The 18,182-nt window shown below is 44.9% G+C and overlaps 1 protein-coding gene across 1 annotated transcript; it reads right to left on the reverse strand.

Moving 5' to 3' along the window:
* Positions 1–209: 209 nt before the first annotated feature.
* On the reverse strand, positions 210–2,000 carry LOC122548345 (histone H2A-like). The gene has a single exon (XM_043686884.2). It carries the CDS (start codon positions 1,108–1,110, stop codon positions 721–723), a length of 390 nt encoding a protein of 129 aa, XP_043542819.1. The 5' UTR covers positions 1,111–2,000; the 3' UTR covers positions 210–720.
* Between the last annotated feature and the right edge of the window lie 16,182 nt (positions 2,001–18,182).

Here is an 18,182-nt window from a genome sequence, read left to right on the forward strand (position 1 = left end):
AACAATCACGTTGCACAGAAACTCTCCCAATTCTTTGAGGGTTAAAGTCATTTGTTTGCTTCACTGAGAACCCAGTGGGAGGCTCGAATAAATTATTTGGGGAAATACACCGCAGGTTGTGGGGAATTGGAAATAAAAACAAAGTGCCGGAGAAACTCGCTGGCACCAGCGGTGGAAGGCAGAAGTCACATCAGACTCAAAACCATTAACCTTTCCCCACTACCCTATTCCAGGACAGTGGAACCTTTTTATTTTGCTGAAATTAATCGTTACTAGCGGGCCCCCAACGATGCTCCTTTGAAATCAAAACATAGAACATTGTCTTAAAGCTTTTTTAAAAATCCTTTCGAACATTTGAGAACAACTGCACTCATGTTTTCATGATACGATCTTAAAATTTAATTTTTTGTATGGTTACTTTTTGACAAATTGCTTTCTAAATACTTTTTTTGGGGTCCTGAGGTCACATCAAATCATAATTGAACGTGACAGCCACCGCCCTGCAGCATTTATTATCCTTGCGTTTGTAGAAGTTTCCTCTATAAATAGATTTTAAAATGACTATCAAATATTGCACTGCAATGGAAACACGTCCAAGAAACATGTCGAAGATTGTAATAAGACAATTTAGTTTAAGCTCTTTCGGGAAGAAGTAGGTGGCTCTGAAAAGAGCCTTTGTTTTCTGTGGCAGTTTTGATTTCCCCTTATCCCGTCTCCACTTCAGGCGTAGACCTTGCTGGGGTGCCCTGTTTTCTTGGGCAGCAGCACGGCCTGGATGTTGGGCAGGACGCCGCCCTGGGCGATGGTGACTCCCCCGAGCAGTTTGTTGAGCTCCTCGTCATTTCGGATGGCGAGCTGCAGGTGGCGGGGAATAATACGAGTTTTCTTGTTGTCCCTGGCCGCGTTACCAGCCAACTCAAGGATCTCGGCGGTTAGGTACTCGAGGACGGCAGCCAAGTAAACAGGGGCCCCAGCCCCGACCCGCTCAGCATAATGCCCCTTCCGTAGAAGGCGGTGGATACGACCGACTGGAAACTGAAGACCGGCTCGGGAGGAACGGGTCTTAGCCTTTGCTCGGCCTTTACCTCCAGTTTTACCACGACCTGACATTCTCAAACTATAAACATCAACTAACCAGTCACAACTGCCGTTCTTCCTTTTATACCTTCCGCTGGGATCAGCCTGCTGCAGGTTTGTATTGGTTGATTTACACTCCTTTGTTTCCGATTGGTGCTTCTTTCACGAAGCGAGTCGAAATATTCCAGGATCTTGTTTTAACCAATGGGAACAGTCCTTTCGCCCATCCTTCATTAGCATATTATTGCAATCCAACAATGTAACAAGCGTTGAGCCTGAATACTGACTTTTACAAATTACAGACTCCTACAGTTACATCGATTACTCCATACGACCATAAGAAATAGGACCATGAGTAGGCCGTTCGGCCCTGGAGACTGATTTGACATTTCTCACGTCCACTAAGCCCTCTGGTCTTCGACTCTCCCGTGAAGAGAAACATCCTCTCAGCATTTACCCTGTCAAACCTTTTAAGTATCCGATATGTTTTAATGAGACCATCCCTCATTCTTCTAAACTCCAGAGAGTAAATTCTAAACCTCTTCAACCTTTACTGATAAGGCAATCCCTCCATGCTAGGAATCATTTTTGAGAAATCTCCCTGAATTGCCTTCAATGCAATGATACCTTAACGAAGAGGACCAAAGCTTGCTCATAGAATTCCACATGTCGTCTCACCAGCGCCTTGCACAGTTCAGTAAGACTTCCCTACTTTTATACTCGCGTGCCTTGTGACATAGTGTCAAAAGTCCATTACCCTTCCTAATTACCTGCTGCACTTTGCAATTTTTGTTTCTTGCATAAGTAATCCCCAATACTTTTTGCATTGTAGTTTTTTGCAGTTTTTAAAAATTATTTTCTGTTCTTTGTTCTCCCTTCCAAAATAAACAGTTTCACAGCTGGCTTACACTCAATTTGCCAACTTTTTGTCACATGATTGAATTCTCAATATCGCTCTATAAACTGCACGTCTTGCAAACTGTCTTTCCACCTATTTCAGTGCAGTGTGCAAATTTATCTGCAGTATGTTCACTTCCTTCCTCCAGGTTATTAATTTGTGACCCGTTAAGGTCCCAGCACTGATCCCTGTGACTTATCACAGATCACCAAGCTGAAACAGAATACCCTTCTCCTCCTCACACCCTGCTTCCTGCAAAGACTCTCTTTTACTCTCGTTACTTATTGAATGTAGTAAGTGTGGGAGTTAAGAGCTATCCAGAATTTAGTGAAGGAGAGCCAAAGAAACTGAATAGAAATAGGAAAATAAAATCTGAACGTGTATGCGTGAGACATGTGTAAAACCTGTATTATAACAGCTTCAATTTATATTTCTATTTGTAAAACAAAAAAAGTTAGCAAAACGAAAAAAGTTAGAAGGCAATTATAGGTGGAGATGGAGATGGAGATGGTGGCAACAATAAAATGGCAGAGGAATTAACACATAGAGTCAAAGTGTCTTGGAGGTGTACAGCAGGGAAATTAACCTTTCAATCCAGTTCGTCCATGCTGACAAGATAGCTTAAATTATTCTAGTCCCATTTGCTAGCACTTGGCCCATATCCCTTAAAACCTTTCCTAATGGTATACCCATCCAGATACCTTTTAAATGTTGTAATTGTACCAACCTGCACCACTTCCTCTGGCAGCTCATTCTATACATGTATCACCCTCTAAATGAAAACGTTGCCTCTTAAATCTCTTTTAAATCTTGCCCTTCTCACTTTAAATATATGCCCTCTAGTTTTGGACTTCCCCATCCCAGGGAAAATACCTTGTCTATTTATCCTATTCATGCCCCTCATGATTTTGTTAACCTCTATAAGGCCACCACCGATTCAGCCTCTCATAGAGTCATAGAGGTACACAGCATGGAAACAGACCCTTCCATCCAACATGTCCATGCCGACCAGATATCCCAACCCAATCTAGTCCCACCTGCCAGCACCTGGCCCATATCCCTCCAAACCCTTCCTATCCATATACCCATCCAGATGCCTCTTAAATGTTGCAATTGTACCAGCCTCCACCACTTCCTCTGGCTGCTCAGCCCATACACGTACCATTCTCTGTGTTAAAAAGTTGACCCTTGGGTCTCTTTTATATCTTTCCCCTCTCACCCTAAACCTATGCCCTCTAGTCTGGGCTCCCCCATCCCAGGGAAAAGACTTTGCCTATTTACCCTATCCATGCCCCTCAATATTTGTAAATCTCTATAAGGTCACCCCTCAGCCTCCGACACTCCCGGAAAAACAGTCCCAGCCTGTTCAGCCTCTCCCTATAGCTCAAATACCCCAACCCTGGTAACATCCTTGTAAATCTTTTCTGAAACCTTTCAAGTTTCACAACATCTTTCCGATAGGAAGGAGACCAGAATTGCATGAAATATTCCAACAGTGGCCTAACTAATGTACTGTACAGCCACAACATGACCTCCCAACTCATTTACTCAATTAAAAAAAGCATACCAAATGTCTTCTTCACTACCCTATCTACCTGCGACTCCACTTTCAAGGAGCTATGAACCTGCACTCCAAGGTCTATTTATTCAGCAACACTCCCAGGACCTTAGCATTAAGTGTATGAATCCTGCTAATATTTGCTTTCCAAAAATGCAGCGCCTCTCATTTATCTGAATTAAACTCCATCTGCCACTTCTCAGCCCATTGGCCCATCTGGTCCAGATCCTGTTGTAATCTGAGGTAACCCTGTTTGCTGTCCACTACACCTCCAATTTTGGTGTCATCTGCAAACTTACTAACTGTACCTCTTATGCTTGCATCCAAATCATTTATGAAAATGACAAAAAGTAGTGGACCCAGCACCGAACCTTGTGGCACTCCACTGGTCACAGGCCTCCAGTCTGAAAAACAACCCTCACTACCACCCTCTGTCTTTTACCTTTGAACCAGTTCTGTATCCAAATGGCTAGTTCTCCCTGTGTTCTGTGAGATCTAACCTTGCTAATCAGTCTCCCATGTTGAACGCCTTACTGAAGCCCATATAGATCACATCTACTGCTCTGCCCTCATCAATCCTCTTTGTAACTTCCTCAAAAAACTCAATCAAGTTTGTGAGACATGATTATAGTTCAAACCAAAGTTCAAACCTTCCTACCCTGGCAACATCCTTGTTAATCTTTTCGAAAGCCTTTCAAGTTTTACAACATCCTTCTGATAGGAGGAAGACCAGAATTGCACACAATATTCCAAAAGTGGCCTAACCAATGCCGTGTACAACCACAACATGAGCTCCCAACTCCTATACTCAATACTCTGATGATAAAGGAAAATATACCAAATGCCTTCTTCACTATCCTATATACCTGTGACTCCACTTTCAAGGTACTATGAACCTGCATTCCAAGGTCTCTCTGTTCAGCAACACTCCCCAGGACTTTACTATTAAGTGTATGAGTCCTGCCCTGATTTCCTTTTACATAATACAGCATCTCACATTTATTTAAATTAATTTCCTTCTGACATTCATCAGGAATTCCTGATGAAGGGATTTTGCTCGAAACGGCAACTTTCCTGCTCCTCGGATGCTACCTGGCGTACTGTGCTTTTCCAGCACCACATTCTCGTCCCTTAAAGATCAGCCAGGCCACCTACATGTGGAATCACAGGAGATGGATGAGATACTAAACAAGTATTTCCAATCAGTGTTTACTGTGGAGAAGGATATGGAAATTACTGAACTTGGGGAAATAATAGTGATACCTTGAAAAGAGTCCATATGAAGAGAAGTAGGTACTGGGCTTCTTAAAATGCAGAAAGTTGGATAAATCTTCAGGTCGTGATCAGGTGGGCCCCAGATAGCTGGACCCCTTGCTGAGATATTTGTCTCATCAAAATCCGTGGCTGAGGTGCTAGAGACTGGAGGTTTGGCTTAAGTGGTGTCATTATTTAAGAAAAGTGGCAAGGAAAAGCCAAGGAATTATAGATTGATGAGCTTGACGTCAATAGTGGGTAAGATGTTTGAGGAGATTCTGAGAGACAGAATTTGTTTGAATTTGGAAAAAAACAAAGACTGATTAAGAATAGTCAAGATGGCTTTGTGCATGGGAAATCATGCCTGACTAACATGATTGAGTGTTTTTGAATAGCTGACAAAGAAGATTGATGAAGGAAGAGCGTGGATATTGTGTATATGGGCTTCATTAAGGGTTTGATAATGTTCTACGTGGTAGACTGGTTAGCCAGGTTAGATCACATGGAAAACAGGGAGAACTAGCCATTTAGATACAAAATTGACTCGAAAGTAGAAGACAGAAGGTGGTGGTGGAAAGTTGTTTTTCAGATTAGAGGCCTATGTAGACAGTGTGCTGGGTCTACTGCTTTTCATCATTTATATAAAGGATTTGAATGTGAACATTGGAGATATGGTTAGTAAGTTTTTAGACGACACCAAAATTGATGATGTACTGGACAGTAAAGAAGGTTATGTCAGAATACAATGGGATATTAATCAGATGGGCCAATTGGGCTGAGATGTGGCAGATAGAGTTTAATTTAGATAAATACAAAGTGCTGCATTTTGGGAAAGCAATTAGAGCCGGACTTATAGACTTAATAGTAATGCCCTAGGCAGTGTTGCTGAACAGAAAGACAATGGAGTACAGGTTTATGGTTCCTTAAAAGTGGGGTCACAGGCAGACAGGGTAGTGAGAAGATGGCATTTGATATGCTTTCCTTTATTGTCAGAGCATTGAGTATAGGAATTGGGAGGTCATGTTGTGGTTGCACAGGGCATTGGTTAGGCCACTTTTGCAATACTGTGTACAATTCTAGTCTCCCTGCTATAGGGAAGATGCTGTGAAACTTGAAAAAGGTTCAGAAAGTATTCACAGGATACTGAGAAGGTTGGAGGAATTGACCTATAGGGAGAAGCTGATTAAGCTGGGCCCGTTATCCATGGAGAACCGGAGGCTGAGGGATGACCTTACATGAGGGATATGAATCAGGTGAATAGCCAAGGTCTTTTCCCAAGGGTGTGGGAGTCCGAAACTAGAGCTCATAGGTGTAGGTGAGAGCAGAAAGATTTAAAAGGTTTTCATGCAGAGGGTGGCGCGTGTATGGAATGAGCTGCCAGAGGGACTGGTGGAGGCTGGTACAACAACATTTAAAAGGCATTTGGATGGGTATATGAATAGGAAGGGTTTAGAGGGACATGGACCAAATGCTGGTAAATGGGACTAAATTAATTTAGCATATCTGGTCAGTATGGATGAGTTGGGATGAAGAGTCTGTTTCTATGCTGTACATTTCTATGACTCTGTGACTCTATGGTGAGAAATTGGCAAGTATTGATATCCAAAGGAATTTACAAGTCATTGACCATGAGTCACAAAATGCTACAATGAAGGTGGAGCAAGCAGTTGGGAACACAGATGGTATGTCTGCATTTATTACGAGAGGATTTGGTTATAGGTGTAAGTTGTTGCAGTTGTACAGAGGTTGATGAGACCTGACCTGGAGTATTATGTAAAGGATTTACTTATATGAGAACACAGAGGATGGTCAGATTAAACCCTTGGATGATAGGAGTGCCTTATGGGGATGATTGAGGAAAGTGGATTTGAATTCTGCAGAATCTGATTGAAATGAAGAAAGTTCATTCAGGACACATAGGGTGGATGCAGATGTTGTTACTCTTGGGATCTAGCTCCAGGAGACAGAGTCTCAGAATACGTAGGAAGCTTTTAAAGACAGAAATGAGGACATATATCTGCATTTAGAAGGTGGTCTACCTATGTAGTATCAAATGGCTGTGATGATAGATGATTGGAAAATTGCTGTTGTAACCCCTTTGTTCAAGAAAGAATCAAGACAAAAGATGGAAAATTCTAGGCCGATCAGCCTAACCTTGGTTGTAGGTAAATATCTAGAATCCATCGTTAAGGATGAAATTTCTAAATTCTTGGAAGTGCAGGGTCAGATTAGATCAAGTCAGCATGGGAGGTCATGCCTGACAAACATGTTAGAATTCTTTGAAGAGGTAACAAGTAGGTTAGACCAGGGAAACCCAGTGGATGTCATATATCTAGACTTTCAAAAGAACTTTGATAACGTGCCTCATGGGAGGCTGCTGAGTAAGATGAGGGCCCATGGTGTTTGAGGTGAACTACTGGCATGGATTGAGGATTGGCTGTCTGACAGAAGGCAGAGATTTGGGATAAAATGGCAGCTGGTGACAAGTGGGGAATGATTCAGTGTTGGGGCCACAGCTGTTCACTTTATAGATTAATGATCTAGATGAAAGGGCAGGGGGCATTCTGACGAAGTTCCTTGATGATATGAAGTTAGGCAGACAGGCAGGTATACTGAGGAGGTGGGGAGGCTACAGAAAGATTTAGACAGTTTTGGAGAGTGGTCCAGGAAATGGCTGATGAAATTCAACATGAGCAAGTGTGAGGTCTTGCACTTTGGAAAAAAGAAAACAGACATGGACTATTCTTTAAACGGTGAGAAAATTCATAAAGCCAAAGTACAAAGGGATCTGGGAGTGCTAGTACAGAATTCTCTAAAGGTTGATTTGCAGGTTGAGTTATGATTCAGAAAGCAAATGTAATGTTGTCATTTATCTCAAGATGGATTGAATATAAAAGCAGCGATGTGCTTCTGCTTTTATATTCAATCCATCTTTATAAAGCTCTAGTTAGACCCCATTTAGAATACTGTGTCCAATTTTGGGCCCTACGTCAGGAAGGACATACTGGCACTGGAACGTGTCCAGTGGAGATTCACATGGATGATCCCTGGAATATTAGGCCTAACATACGATGACCAGCTGAGGATCCTGGGATTGTATTCATTAGAGTTTAGAAGGTTGAGGGGAGATCTAATAGAAACTTACAAGATAATGCATGGCTTAGAAAGGGTGGAAGCTGGGAAGTTGTTTCCATTAGGCAGGGAGAATAGGACCCGTGGACATAGCCTTCAAATTAGAGGGGGTCAATTTAGAACGGAAATGAGGAGACATTTCTTCATCCAGAGAGTGGTGGGCCTGGGAATTCATTGCCACGGAGCGCAGTGAAGGCCAGGACGTTGGGTGTCTTCAAGGCAGAGATTGATAAATTCTTGATCTCACAAGGAATTAAGGGCTATGGAGAGAGTGCGGGTAAGTGGAATTGAAACACCCATCAGCCATGATTAAATGGCAGAGTGGACTCGATGGGATGAATGACCTTGCTTTCACTCCTATGTCTTATGGTCTAAAGCTCAAGACAGAAATCAATCGATGTCTAGGTATTAAGGGATGTGGGGTCAGTGCAGGAAAATGGCAGGATCTAGTTGAATAGACTGGAAGGGCTGAGTGACCTCTTTCTGTTCTTACATCCAGTGTCCTCAAAATCCTCTTCTACTTTTCTGATACTCTCCTCTCCTACACAACCACTATCTAACTAATGAGGTCTTGCTTTTGGCAATGCCTTTTTAAAATCATTGTTTATTTGCATAATCCAGAACAAGTTCATCCTGAAAGACAAATACAGATAAAAGATGTATGAGAGATTTATAAGTGATCCTTTGGGCATCGATAAACTTTGTGAGGCAAATGTCTCAAATGCAGTGGACTACTCTGTGAAAAATAAGTTAGAAGTATTATCTGACTCTTTTAAGAATAAAGAAATGGGTAACCTTGAAAAGAGCCTAAAATTTCCCGCTCATTGTGAGTTTTCTATTGCCCCTTCAGATTGTGCCCCACTTTGAGGCATAAACCTTGCTGTGTTTGCAGACCCGGAAGACTGGGTCATTACCTTAGCCCAGCCTTTCTCCCTCTGTTTTGATGTAGCTGAATTTTTTTTAACTGCAAAAATATGCTTTATTCGAAAAAAATGCACACAGAGACACTAAAGCAGATCTGTACAGACTTTGCATATCAAAAACATAACAACATTGGAATTTGACATTCCCTGCAGTAGCTAAACCAAAAGTATTTCCTACTACTGCGTACATTTGAGGCAAAGAGAGGATCTGTTAACTGAACAGACCCTTGTTACACGTTGGCAGAAGGGCCTTAGACTGTGACCTTTGCTCACTGCGCCCTCTCGAACACTCTAACCTCGCTGATTGAGAATTGCATCGACTGTGCCTGACGTGGAACACAGCGGCCTGAAGCTTCACATGCTGATTGGATAAGACTTTGGCGACATTAAACCAATAGGAGAACGACATCGGTGCGTCCGCTGGTTGATCCTGATGTTTCCCGCTTTCTGTCTTCAATAAAAACTATTGGAAGTAGCAGCGCTCCGAAAGCTCGTGGCTCCAAGTAAACCTGTTGGACTATAACCTGGTGTTGTGTGATTTTTTAAAAACTTTGTACACCCCAGTCTAACACCTGCACCTCAAAATAATTATCAGCCACTAATAGTCCCAACTGGCAGCTGTTCATTCACCTAGGCTAATTGTTATCCACTCCTTTGTCCAATTCTTCTCGCTCCTTGGGCTCTATCTCCATCTTTCTTTTACTCTTCACCCCTTCATCAATCCTATTTTCTTCGCTACCATCAAATCTTCTGACTTTCTTTCCACAGATGCTCAGACCTGCTGAGCATTTTCCAGTTTGTTTTGGCTCTGTCCTATATTCAATTTAAAACAAACACACGGTGCAAATCCTTTAACGGAGCTGCTTTAGTAAATAATTTCACGTCAGGCAGCACTGTAGCAAAAATTCTGTCAATACTCAGCCCATCGAACACGTGAAAAGCAGCAGTTTTCAGGTGGGTTGTATTTCACATTTGCGTTTCAGCACCTGCATCAGGGCACAACTAATCTATAAAATAAAAAGCACCAATGTCTTTGTATGGTGTATGTCACTTTTGCTGAGGTGCTCAAATTGAAATTTAAAACCATTTAAGAAAACACGTATGTGAACAGCATAAAAACACAATTACTTTCAGCCCAATTGCTATAGATAAGGTATTTGCTGGTAAAGTGAAAACTCTTTCATGTTGAACACGTGAGTGGCTCTCAAAAGAGCCTTTTTGTATTCAACTGTCTCCGGTCCTGCGCCTCTATCTTCTCTTCATCGCAGTTGCCCGCTTCTTCCCCCCAGGTCTGCACCCCGTCGCTGTCAACCGCCTAGATGCTCTTCCCGCCTTGGCCACCGCTTTTACTCTCTTCCGGGGGCTCTTCGCAGTTATTTTCCTGGATGGTTTGACCGGCAGCCCTGCCTTCAGGACAGTTTTCTTGGCTGCCGGCACTTTCTTGGCACTGGTATCAGCCCCTCTACTCCGGCAACACCTCCTCCCTTTTAGCGTCAGGTGGGGCTGCAGGGACACCGAAGAGGAGCCCTTGTTAGCCACGGTACTAAATGACGGGTCCAGGCGGCTGGGACCGCCCCTCGATTTGTGGCCTGCGGCCGCAGCGGTTTTCCTCAAGGCCCCCAGTTTGGCTGCCAGCTCACATTCCCTGGTGGCAGCTGCCGCCCTCAGGATCCACTCAGCAGTTGCGGCCTCCTTGCTGCGCTTGTCAGGCGGCGTTCTTAGTGCCAGTTGTGAGAACGACGGAAACGCTTGTGGCGTGGGGGGGTAGAGTCAGACAAGGGAGTACTGAGAATCTGCGTTTTAGCCAGAACCACATCTGCCATCACCCTCAGCGGCAGACGCGGGAAACGGCGGAGCGGCGGCGGCCGTGCCCCAGATAAAGGTCCCGAGCGGACGGGGTAGAGACAACCTGATGCCTAGCCCCGCCCACCTCCCGCGCCGAGCCAATCCAGAGCGAGTTGACCTGTCCATCAAATCCCGGATTGTCATTGGACGGGACTGGATTCAAAACGGACACAGGATCATTAAAAAAAATAAACAGGAGAAAGTGAGGTCTGCAGATGCTGGAGATCAAAGTTGAAACTTTATTGCTGGAACAGCACAGCAGGTCAGGCAGCATCCAGGGAACGTCGAATCTCCTGTTCCCTGGATGCTGCCTGACCTGCTGTGCTGTTCCAGCAATAAAGTTTCAAAAAAAAATAAACAGAATAGATTCGTAAACAAGAGAACCGTCGGGTCAGAGTGAACTGGGTTTGGGGAGGAGAGCATCAGCACTCCTCTGTCTAACCTCATAAAGGAATTACATTTTCATTTATGATTTGGATATTATGGGCTTTAGGGGCTGCTAATTCAAATTATTGTTTTCATAGAAATCATAGAATCCCTACAGGCAATCCTGACATGGAAACAGACCATTTGGCCGAGCAAGTCTACACCGACCCTCCAAAGAGTAACCAGGCGCATTCCCCGATTACTCTACATTTACCCTTTGATTAATGCACCTAACCTACGCATCCTTGAACACTACGGGCAATTTAGCATGGCCAATTCACCTGACCGGACTGTGGGAGGAAACCGGAACACACGGAGGAAATCCACACAGACACCGGGAGAATGTGCGAGCTCCACACAGACAGTCGCTCTAGGCTGGTATCGAATCTGGGTGCCTGGCGCTGTGAGGCAGCAGTGCTAACCGCTGAGCCACCGTGCCGACTACTTTTCTCAGCTGGTTATAATTCTAACAGAATAGATTCAGCGATCGTAGAACAGAATTGTAAGATAAAATTGTAGAATTGAATCAAATAAAATGGTGCACCATATCCGAATACAGTGGTCAACCATAAAGTGCATCTTCCACGAGAAGCATTAGAGCACAATTTGTTATTATAGGATAGCACGACAAAAAAATCACAGAGTTGTTACAGCGGAGAAGGAGACTGCTCAGTCCATTGCGTCAACACTTCTTCTCTGAGCAGCGCTAGTCTACTGTTCTTTTTTCTTGCTGGAACCCGGCGCACTGTTTTCTTTCAAATATAGTATTCTGGAATTCACGATTGAACGCGCCTGTAGCATACTTCCAAGTAGCGCATTCCAAATCCGGATCAGTCATTATGTAGAAAAAAAATCCTTCTCACATCACATTTAGTTTGTTTGCATATTACTTATGCCGTTTCATTTTGCATTCCAGGAACCGATCTTGTAAACCTCTTCTGCACCATTCTGTTCTTGACTCTTTTACAAACATGAGCACTTTCTCTCTTATCTAATCTGCCCGGACTCTCTGTCCAGATCTCAATATTTTGACAACTTCTGCCAGATCTCCTCTCAGACTTCTTCTCTCCAAGGAGAACAGTCCTAATCTCTCCAATCTGCCAGCATAGCTGAAGTTTCTCATTCCTGGAATTAGTCGTTTAAAGCCCTTCTGAAGTCTTCCAATTTCTCCCAACGGGCCCAGAATTGTCAACAATACTCTAGTGGAATCATACAGTCATGTACACAACAGGAGTCCATTCAGCTCATCCAACCCTTTTCTGTGCAGCGCAATGCAATTTAGACCAACTTCCTCTGCTGAATCCCGGTAGCCTCACTGCAAGTTTACTTCCCTCAATTTCTGTTTGATATTATTGACGCTCTCCGATTCCAATGATATCCAGGATAGAAGCCTAATCTAAAATATCAGAGAATGGGAAATGAAACAGAAACAGATTGAGTCCTGAAGTTACACAAAACAGGTGGAGAAACAGGATGAACGCTTATTGTAGAATCACCCAACTACATAATTTTTAAAAAGAGATAATGCCTTTTGGTCTGTTGTTTGAGTACTGCTTCTCTGAAGGTCTCGTTCCCATCCCTTTCATTGTACCTTTTCGAAGGAGCTCATGTTCGATTTTCTTTTGAAAGCCATGATAGAATTTGCATCAGCCTCCCTCCCCCCCCCCCCCCCCCCCCCCCCCCCATTCAGACAGTAGGGGCAAGATCGTAAACACACACATTTCAGTGATTCAATAAAATTACTACTAACGTAAAAGTATATGACTTTATTTATCAGATATAATTTGGGTATTTGGATTTTCAACCGAATTTACAGTATCTAAGCGGTTAGCTGCTGCAACGTAAAACAGTGAATGTAACAGTGAGAGTGTTATTTGAATTATTCGTTTAAGTATTATTTTTCACAATAATAAATGTCATCTCGACTTCTTGCTGAATATTGTTAAAACGCACACAACGCCAGGTTGTAGTCCATCAGGTATGCCTAACGAAGTAGCAACATTCCGAAAGCTTGTATTTCCAAATAACCCCGTTGGACTATAACCTGGTGTTGTGAGATTTTTAATTTTGTCTACCCTAGTCCAACACCGACACCTCCACATCACTGCTGAATATTGACACACTTGAAAAGAAAATACCTCAGGCGACTGACTGTGTGGAGTTTGCACATTCTCCCTGTGTTTGCGTGGGTTTCCTCCGGGTGCTCCGGTTTCCTCCCACAGTCCAAAGATGTGCAGGTCAGGTGAATTGGCCATGCTAAATTGCCCGTAGTGTTAGATAAGGGGTAAATGTAGGGGTATGGGTGGGTTGCGCTTCGGTGGGGCGGTGTGGACTTGTTGGGCCGAAGGGCCTGTTTCCACACTGTAAGTAATCTAAAACCTGTACCCCGTCACTTATAGATTGAAAGTGATCTAATTTATTATGAAATCCAGAACAGATGAGAATGGAAACTACCTCTAGAAAGTGAGCTATGGGACACTAATTTGCAAAGTTAGTGAATGTTTAAGGAATCATGAACATTAAGACATGAACAGCATAATTTTCTGCCTGTGTTCTATTTCAAATGCATGGCTTGGAAGATGCAGCCGTCGGTTTTACTGCGATAGGCGTCCAGGTGAACGCGTCAACATTTCAAAACAATTTTTAGCTCAACACTGCAAAGACACACAGAAAGCTGCTGGAGAAAACTCAACACATCGGGCAGCGCCTGTCTGGGGAAAAAAAAAGAGACTGAAAAGAAAAGAGAGAATTGCACACCACGCTTTTAACTTTTCATGTCTGTTATGTTTCTTCTTCGGGACCCAAATGGTTTCCTGACGTCGGGGGTTGTGGGGGTTGGGGGGCGAAGAAGTGGAGAGGATTAGGGAAGGAAGAAAAGGGAGTTAAAAAGTGGACGGAGCCTGGATAGTGATAAAATAATAGAAGGAGCCGATAATTGAGAGATGATTTGGAGATGCCGGTGTTGGACTGGGGTGTACAAACTTAAAAATCACATAAGACCAGGTTAGAGTCCAACAGGTTTAATTGGAAGCACACTATCTTGCACAACCACCTGATGAAGGAGCGGCGCTCCGAAAGCTAGTGTGCTTCCAACTAAACCTGTTGGACTATAACCTGGTGTTATGTGATTTTTAATAATGGAGAGATGGAGGAAGACTTCTTGGGGGTGGGGGGAAAGAGAAGAAAGAAGGCGGGATCTCCTTCCACTGCGTCCGCCCCCGCCTTATAAAAGCGGCGGTTCCGAACCTGCAGGGGCTTTTCTTGATCGTCGTTGGGCTGGTCAGTGGGAGATTTGCATTTCCCCCTTCATCGCTTCGGTGTTGCTCTCCATCATTTTAAATTTGAAAATTTGCGTGCGTTGGAAGAAAACTCAACATTGAAGATACGAGACTGAAGAGGAAAACAACAACGACCACCAGCTTTGGCGGGCCGGGGTGGAGGAAGGCATGGCCGACGGCAGCCGGAAGGTGGACGATGCCGGGGACTCGGGTGGAGGGGGGAGGCCGCCCGGCTCGCACCCTCGAGCAGGCGCCGAGAAGGGGGCGGGTAAGAAGAAGAAGCAGCAAACCCAGCAGCAGCAACAACCGCAGCAGTTGAACCAGACGCAGCAGCAGAATCTGCAACAACAGCAGCAGCCCCAGCCCCGCTCTCCGCAGCGCCGCAAGAAGAAGGAGCTCACCATAGCCGAGCAGATCCTGCAGGTCGCCGCCGCCACCAAAGAGCGGCGGGGCATCTCGCTGGCCGCCCTCAAGAAGGCTCTCTCGGCCAAGGGCTACGACGTGAGCCGCAACAACACGCGGGTCAACCAGACGGTGAAGAACCTGGTCCGTAACGGCTCCTTGGTGCAGACGGCGGGCATCGGCGCCTCGGGCTCGTTCCGCTTCAACCGCTCCGCCGTCGGTGTCGGAGGTGCAGGCGGCGGCGGCGGCGGCAGCAGCGGCTTAAAGAAGGACAAGGACAAGGACAAAGCCAAGAAGAAACGTGGGGCGGTCAAACGCCGGCACCAAAACCCCGTCTCCCGGAGGTCGCCACCGGCCCGCCTCCGGAAGAAGTCCACCCGGCGCAGAGACACCGTGGGCGCCGCCGGAGGAGGGACTTGGACGGGAGCAGGTTCCAAGGGTCGGAAGGTGACCGTCCGGACTGTCCGCCGCCGCCAGCAGCAGCGAGCCCGCTCCCGCCGCGACGGGGGGAGAAGAGGCCGCCGCAAACCGCGCGTCACCGCCACCGGCCGCCGGGGTCGGGCCAAGAGCGTCCGCCTGAAGACCAGCTCCAGCCTTTCTCCCTCCGTGGCCACCTACTATTACTACTACTACCCGTCTCCCGCCCGAAGGCCGGCCCGGCTCTACGGCAAGTACAGGCCGGCGGCCCGTCACCGCGGCCGGAGGGTGCCCGGGTACGGCGGCTCCCGCGGGAAGCCGCGGGTATCCCGGGGCAAGAAGCTGGGCGTCCGCCAGAGGAGATACTGAAACGCCCGCTCAGCTATTTGTTTCCGGGGGAAGAGGACGGAGCCCCTCTGCCGCCTCACACTTCGCTCTCTCTCTCCCCGTTTCTCCTGCACAAACGGCTCTTTTCAGAGCCACCATACCGCGTCCAGAAAGAACAGCTGGATCACACCCACCATTTGAGCTTTCTTTTCCACAGGGAATCACAGCGCAGTGAAATCCTGGAGAAGCATCCCTGGACTGGAAACTTGTAACTCCTGTTTTCTCTCTTTAACAGGTGCAGCCGCCAGAGTTGCTCAGGATTGAATTGGATTTATTGTCGCATGTAATGCTTTGTCTTGCGAGTAATACAGGCAGATCACAGAGTTAAGTAGCATAGACAGTAAATAATAGGTAAACAGGAGCAACAATAAAACACAGGTACAGGTGAGTTTGTGAGTCTATTCTAACAACAGTACGGTAGAAACCTGGACAGGTTAGGTGAGTGGGCAGATGCAGTTTAATGTGGATAAATGTATGGTTATCCACTTTGGTGGCAAGAACAGGAAGGCAGATTACTACCTCAATGGAATCAATTTAGGTAAAGGGGCAGTACAGAGAGATCTGGGTGTTCTTGTACACCAGTCAATGAAGGTAAGCATGCAGGTACAGCAGGTAGTGAAGAAGGCTAATAGCATGCTGGCCTTCATAACAAGAGGAATTGAGTATAGAAGCAAAGAGGTTCTTCTGCAGCTGTACAGGGCCCTGGTGAGACCACACCTGGAATACTGTGGTGCAGTTTTGGTCTCCAAATTTGAGGAAAGGCATTCTGGCTATTGAGGGAGTGCAGCGTAGGTTCATGAGGTCAATTCCTGGAATGGCAGGATTACCTTACACTGAAAGATTGGAGCGACTGGGCTTGTATACGCTTGAGTTTAGAAGACTGAGAGGGGATATGATTGAGACATATAAGATTATTAAAGGATTGGATACTCTGGAGGCAGGAACCATGTTTCTGCTGATGAGTGAGTCCTGAACCAGAGGACACAGCTTAAAAATACGGGGTAGACCATTTAGGACAGAGATGAGGAGAAACTTCTTCACCCAGAGTGGTGGCTGTGTGGAATGCTCTGCCCCAGAGGGCAGTGGAGGCCAAGTCTCTGGATACTTTCAAGACAGAGATGGATAGAGCTCTTAAGGACAATGGAATCAAGGGTTATGGGGATAAGGCAGGAACAGGATACTGATTGAGGATGATCAGCCATGATCATAGTGAATGGTGGTGCAGGCTCGAAGGGCAGAATGGCCTCCTCCTGCACCTATTGTCTGTTGATACATCCAGGCAGAGTTTCTCGAGAAATTACGATTTTCTTTTTAAAACCCGAAAGAAATGCGGATGCTGAATACCGGAAACAAAAGCAAATTGTTGGATCGGCTCCGCAGGTCTGGCAGAGGTGAGGAAGGGTCACTCGAAACGAATCGTTAAGTGATTTCTCTCCACAGATGCTGCCGGGTCTGCTGTGATTGTCCAGCCATTTCTGTTTTTGTTTCAGATCTTCAGTAGTTTTATATCAGCTCAGTCCCTTCTCTGAACCACGTAACACAATCTCATTTTGCCCCAGCAGCACAGCCATTCCACATGGGATTTATTTATTTGACTTGTCCATCTCCCTTTTAGAAAATCATAAGTGATGCTCACAACATATCGTAGAATGAGTTTATCTGGGGATTGATTTAACTTGGCTGACAATTCTTTACTCCCAATATACTATTTGTAGGAAGAGACAGACCAGACTCAAAACATTGACTCTGCTTGCTTCCACAGATGCCGCCAGACCTGTTGCGTTTCTCCGCCATTTTCTAGTTTTATTTACTATTTTAATATATTCCACGATTGCCATAAGATATCGTAAGGTAAACTTGACACAGAATTTCTTTAAATTGCTGATTTCCCTTACAATGCAATAATTGTCTGGTCGTCCACTCTGATCACAAATGTAATACAAAGCAGATCTGCGGGTGCTGGAGATCTGAAACATCGCAAATTGCGGGAGAAATCAGCTGAAATCGCTGAAGGTTCACTAGACTCGAAACGGAAAGTTTGTTTTCTCTCCAGATCAGGAATATGGTTTATTTAGGATTTGCTCAACTTAATTTAGCAAACTACTATTTTGTGTTCCACAGCGATCATAAAGTTACTTCACAGAATTTATTTGACATGCTGATTTTCGCTTCAGAACAAAATCCTCTAGTATTCCAATCACTGATACGAAGTTAGTTAATTTGGGATTTGTTTAAATTGCTGGCTTCCTTTTAGAATGTATTTTATCTGTTCCACAATGATCATAAAATTACTTCACAAGAAAGCAGCTCACTACCACCTTCTCAAGGACAACTCGGAACGGATAATAAAATGTCCAGCCAGCGATACCGCACGAGTGAACAACAAAAAAGGCGATTTATTTTTCTTGCCAATTTCCCTTGATCCCCCTCGGGTTCCATCCGCAATAATTGTAACGATAGTTTATTCGGTATTTCTTTACAAACTATATCAGTGACATTCAGCGTTGTAACTAAAACTGTTTTATTTCCTAGCACGACGGGACTTTCAGTTTCTAAGGATTTACTTCATTCTGTCTCTGGTTCTG

Source organism: Chiloscyllium plagiosum, unplaced genomic scaffold (genome assembly GCF_037043375.1).
Source record: "Chiloscyllium plagiosum isolate Xiang-an unplaced genomic scaffold, Cpla_swu_hap1 HiC_scaffold_35, whole genome shotgun sequence".
Lineage (NCBI taxonomy): Eukaryota > Metazoa > Chordata > Chondrichthyes > Orectolobiformes > Hemiscylliidae > Chiloscyllium > Chiloscyllium plagiosum.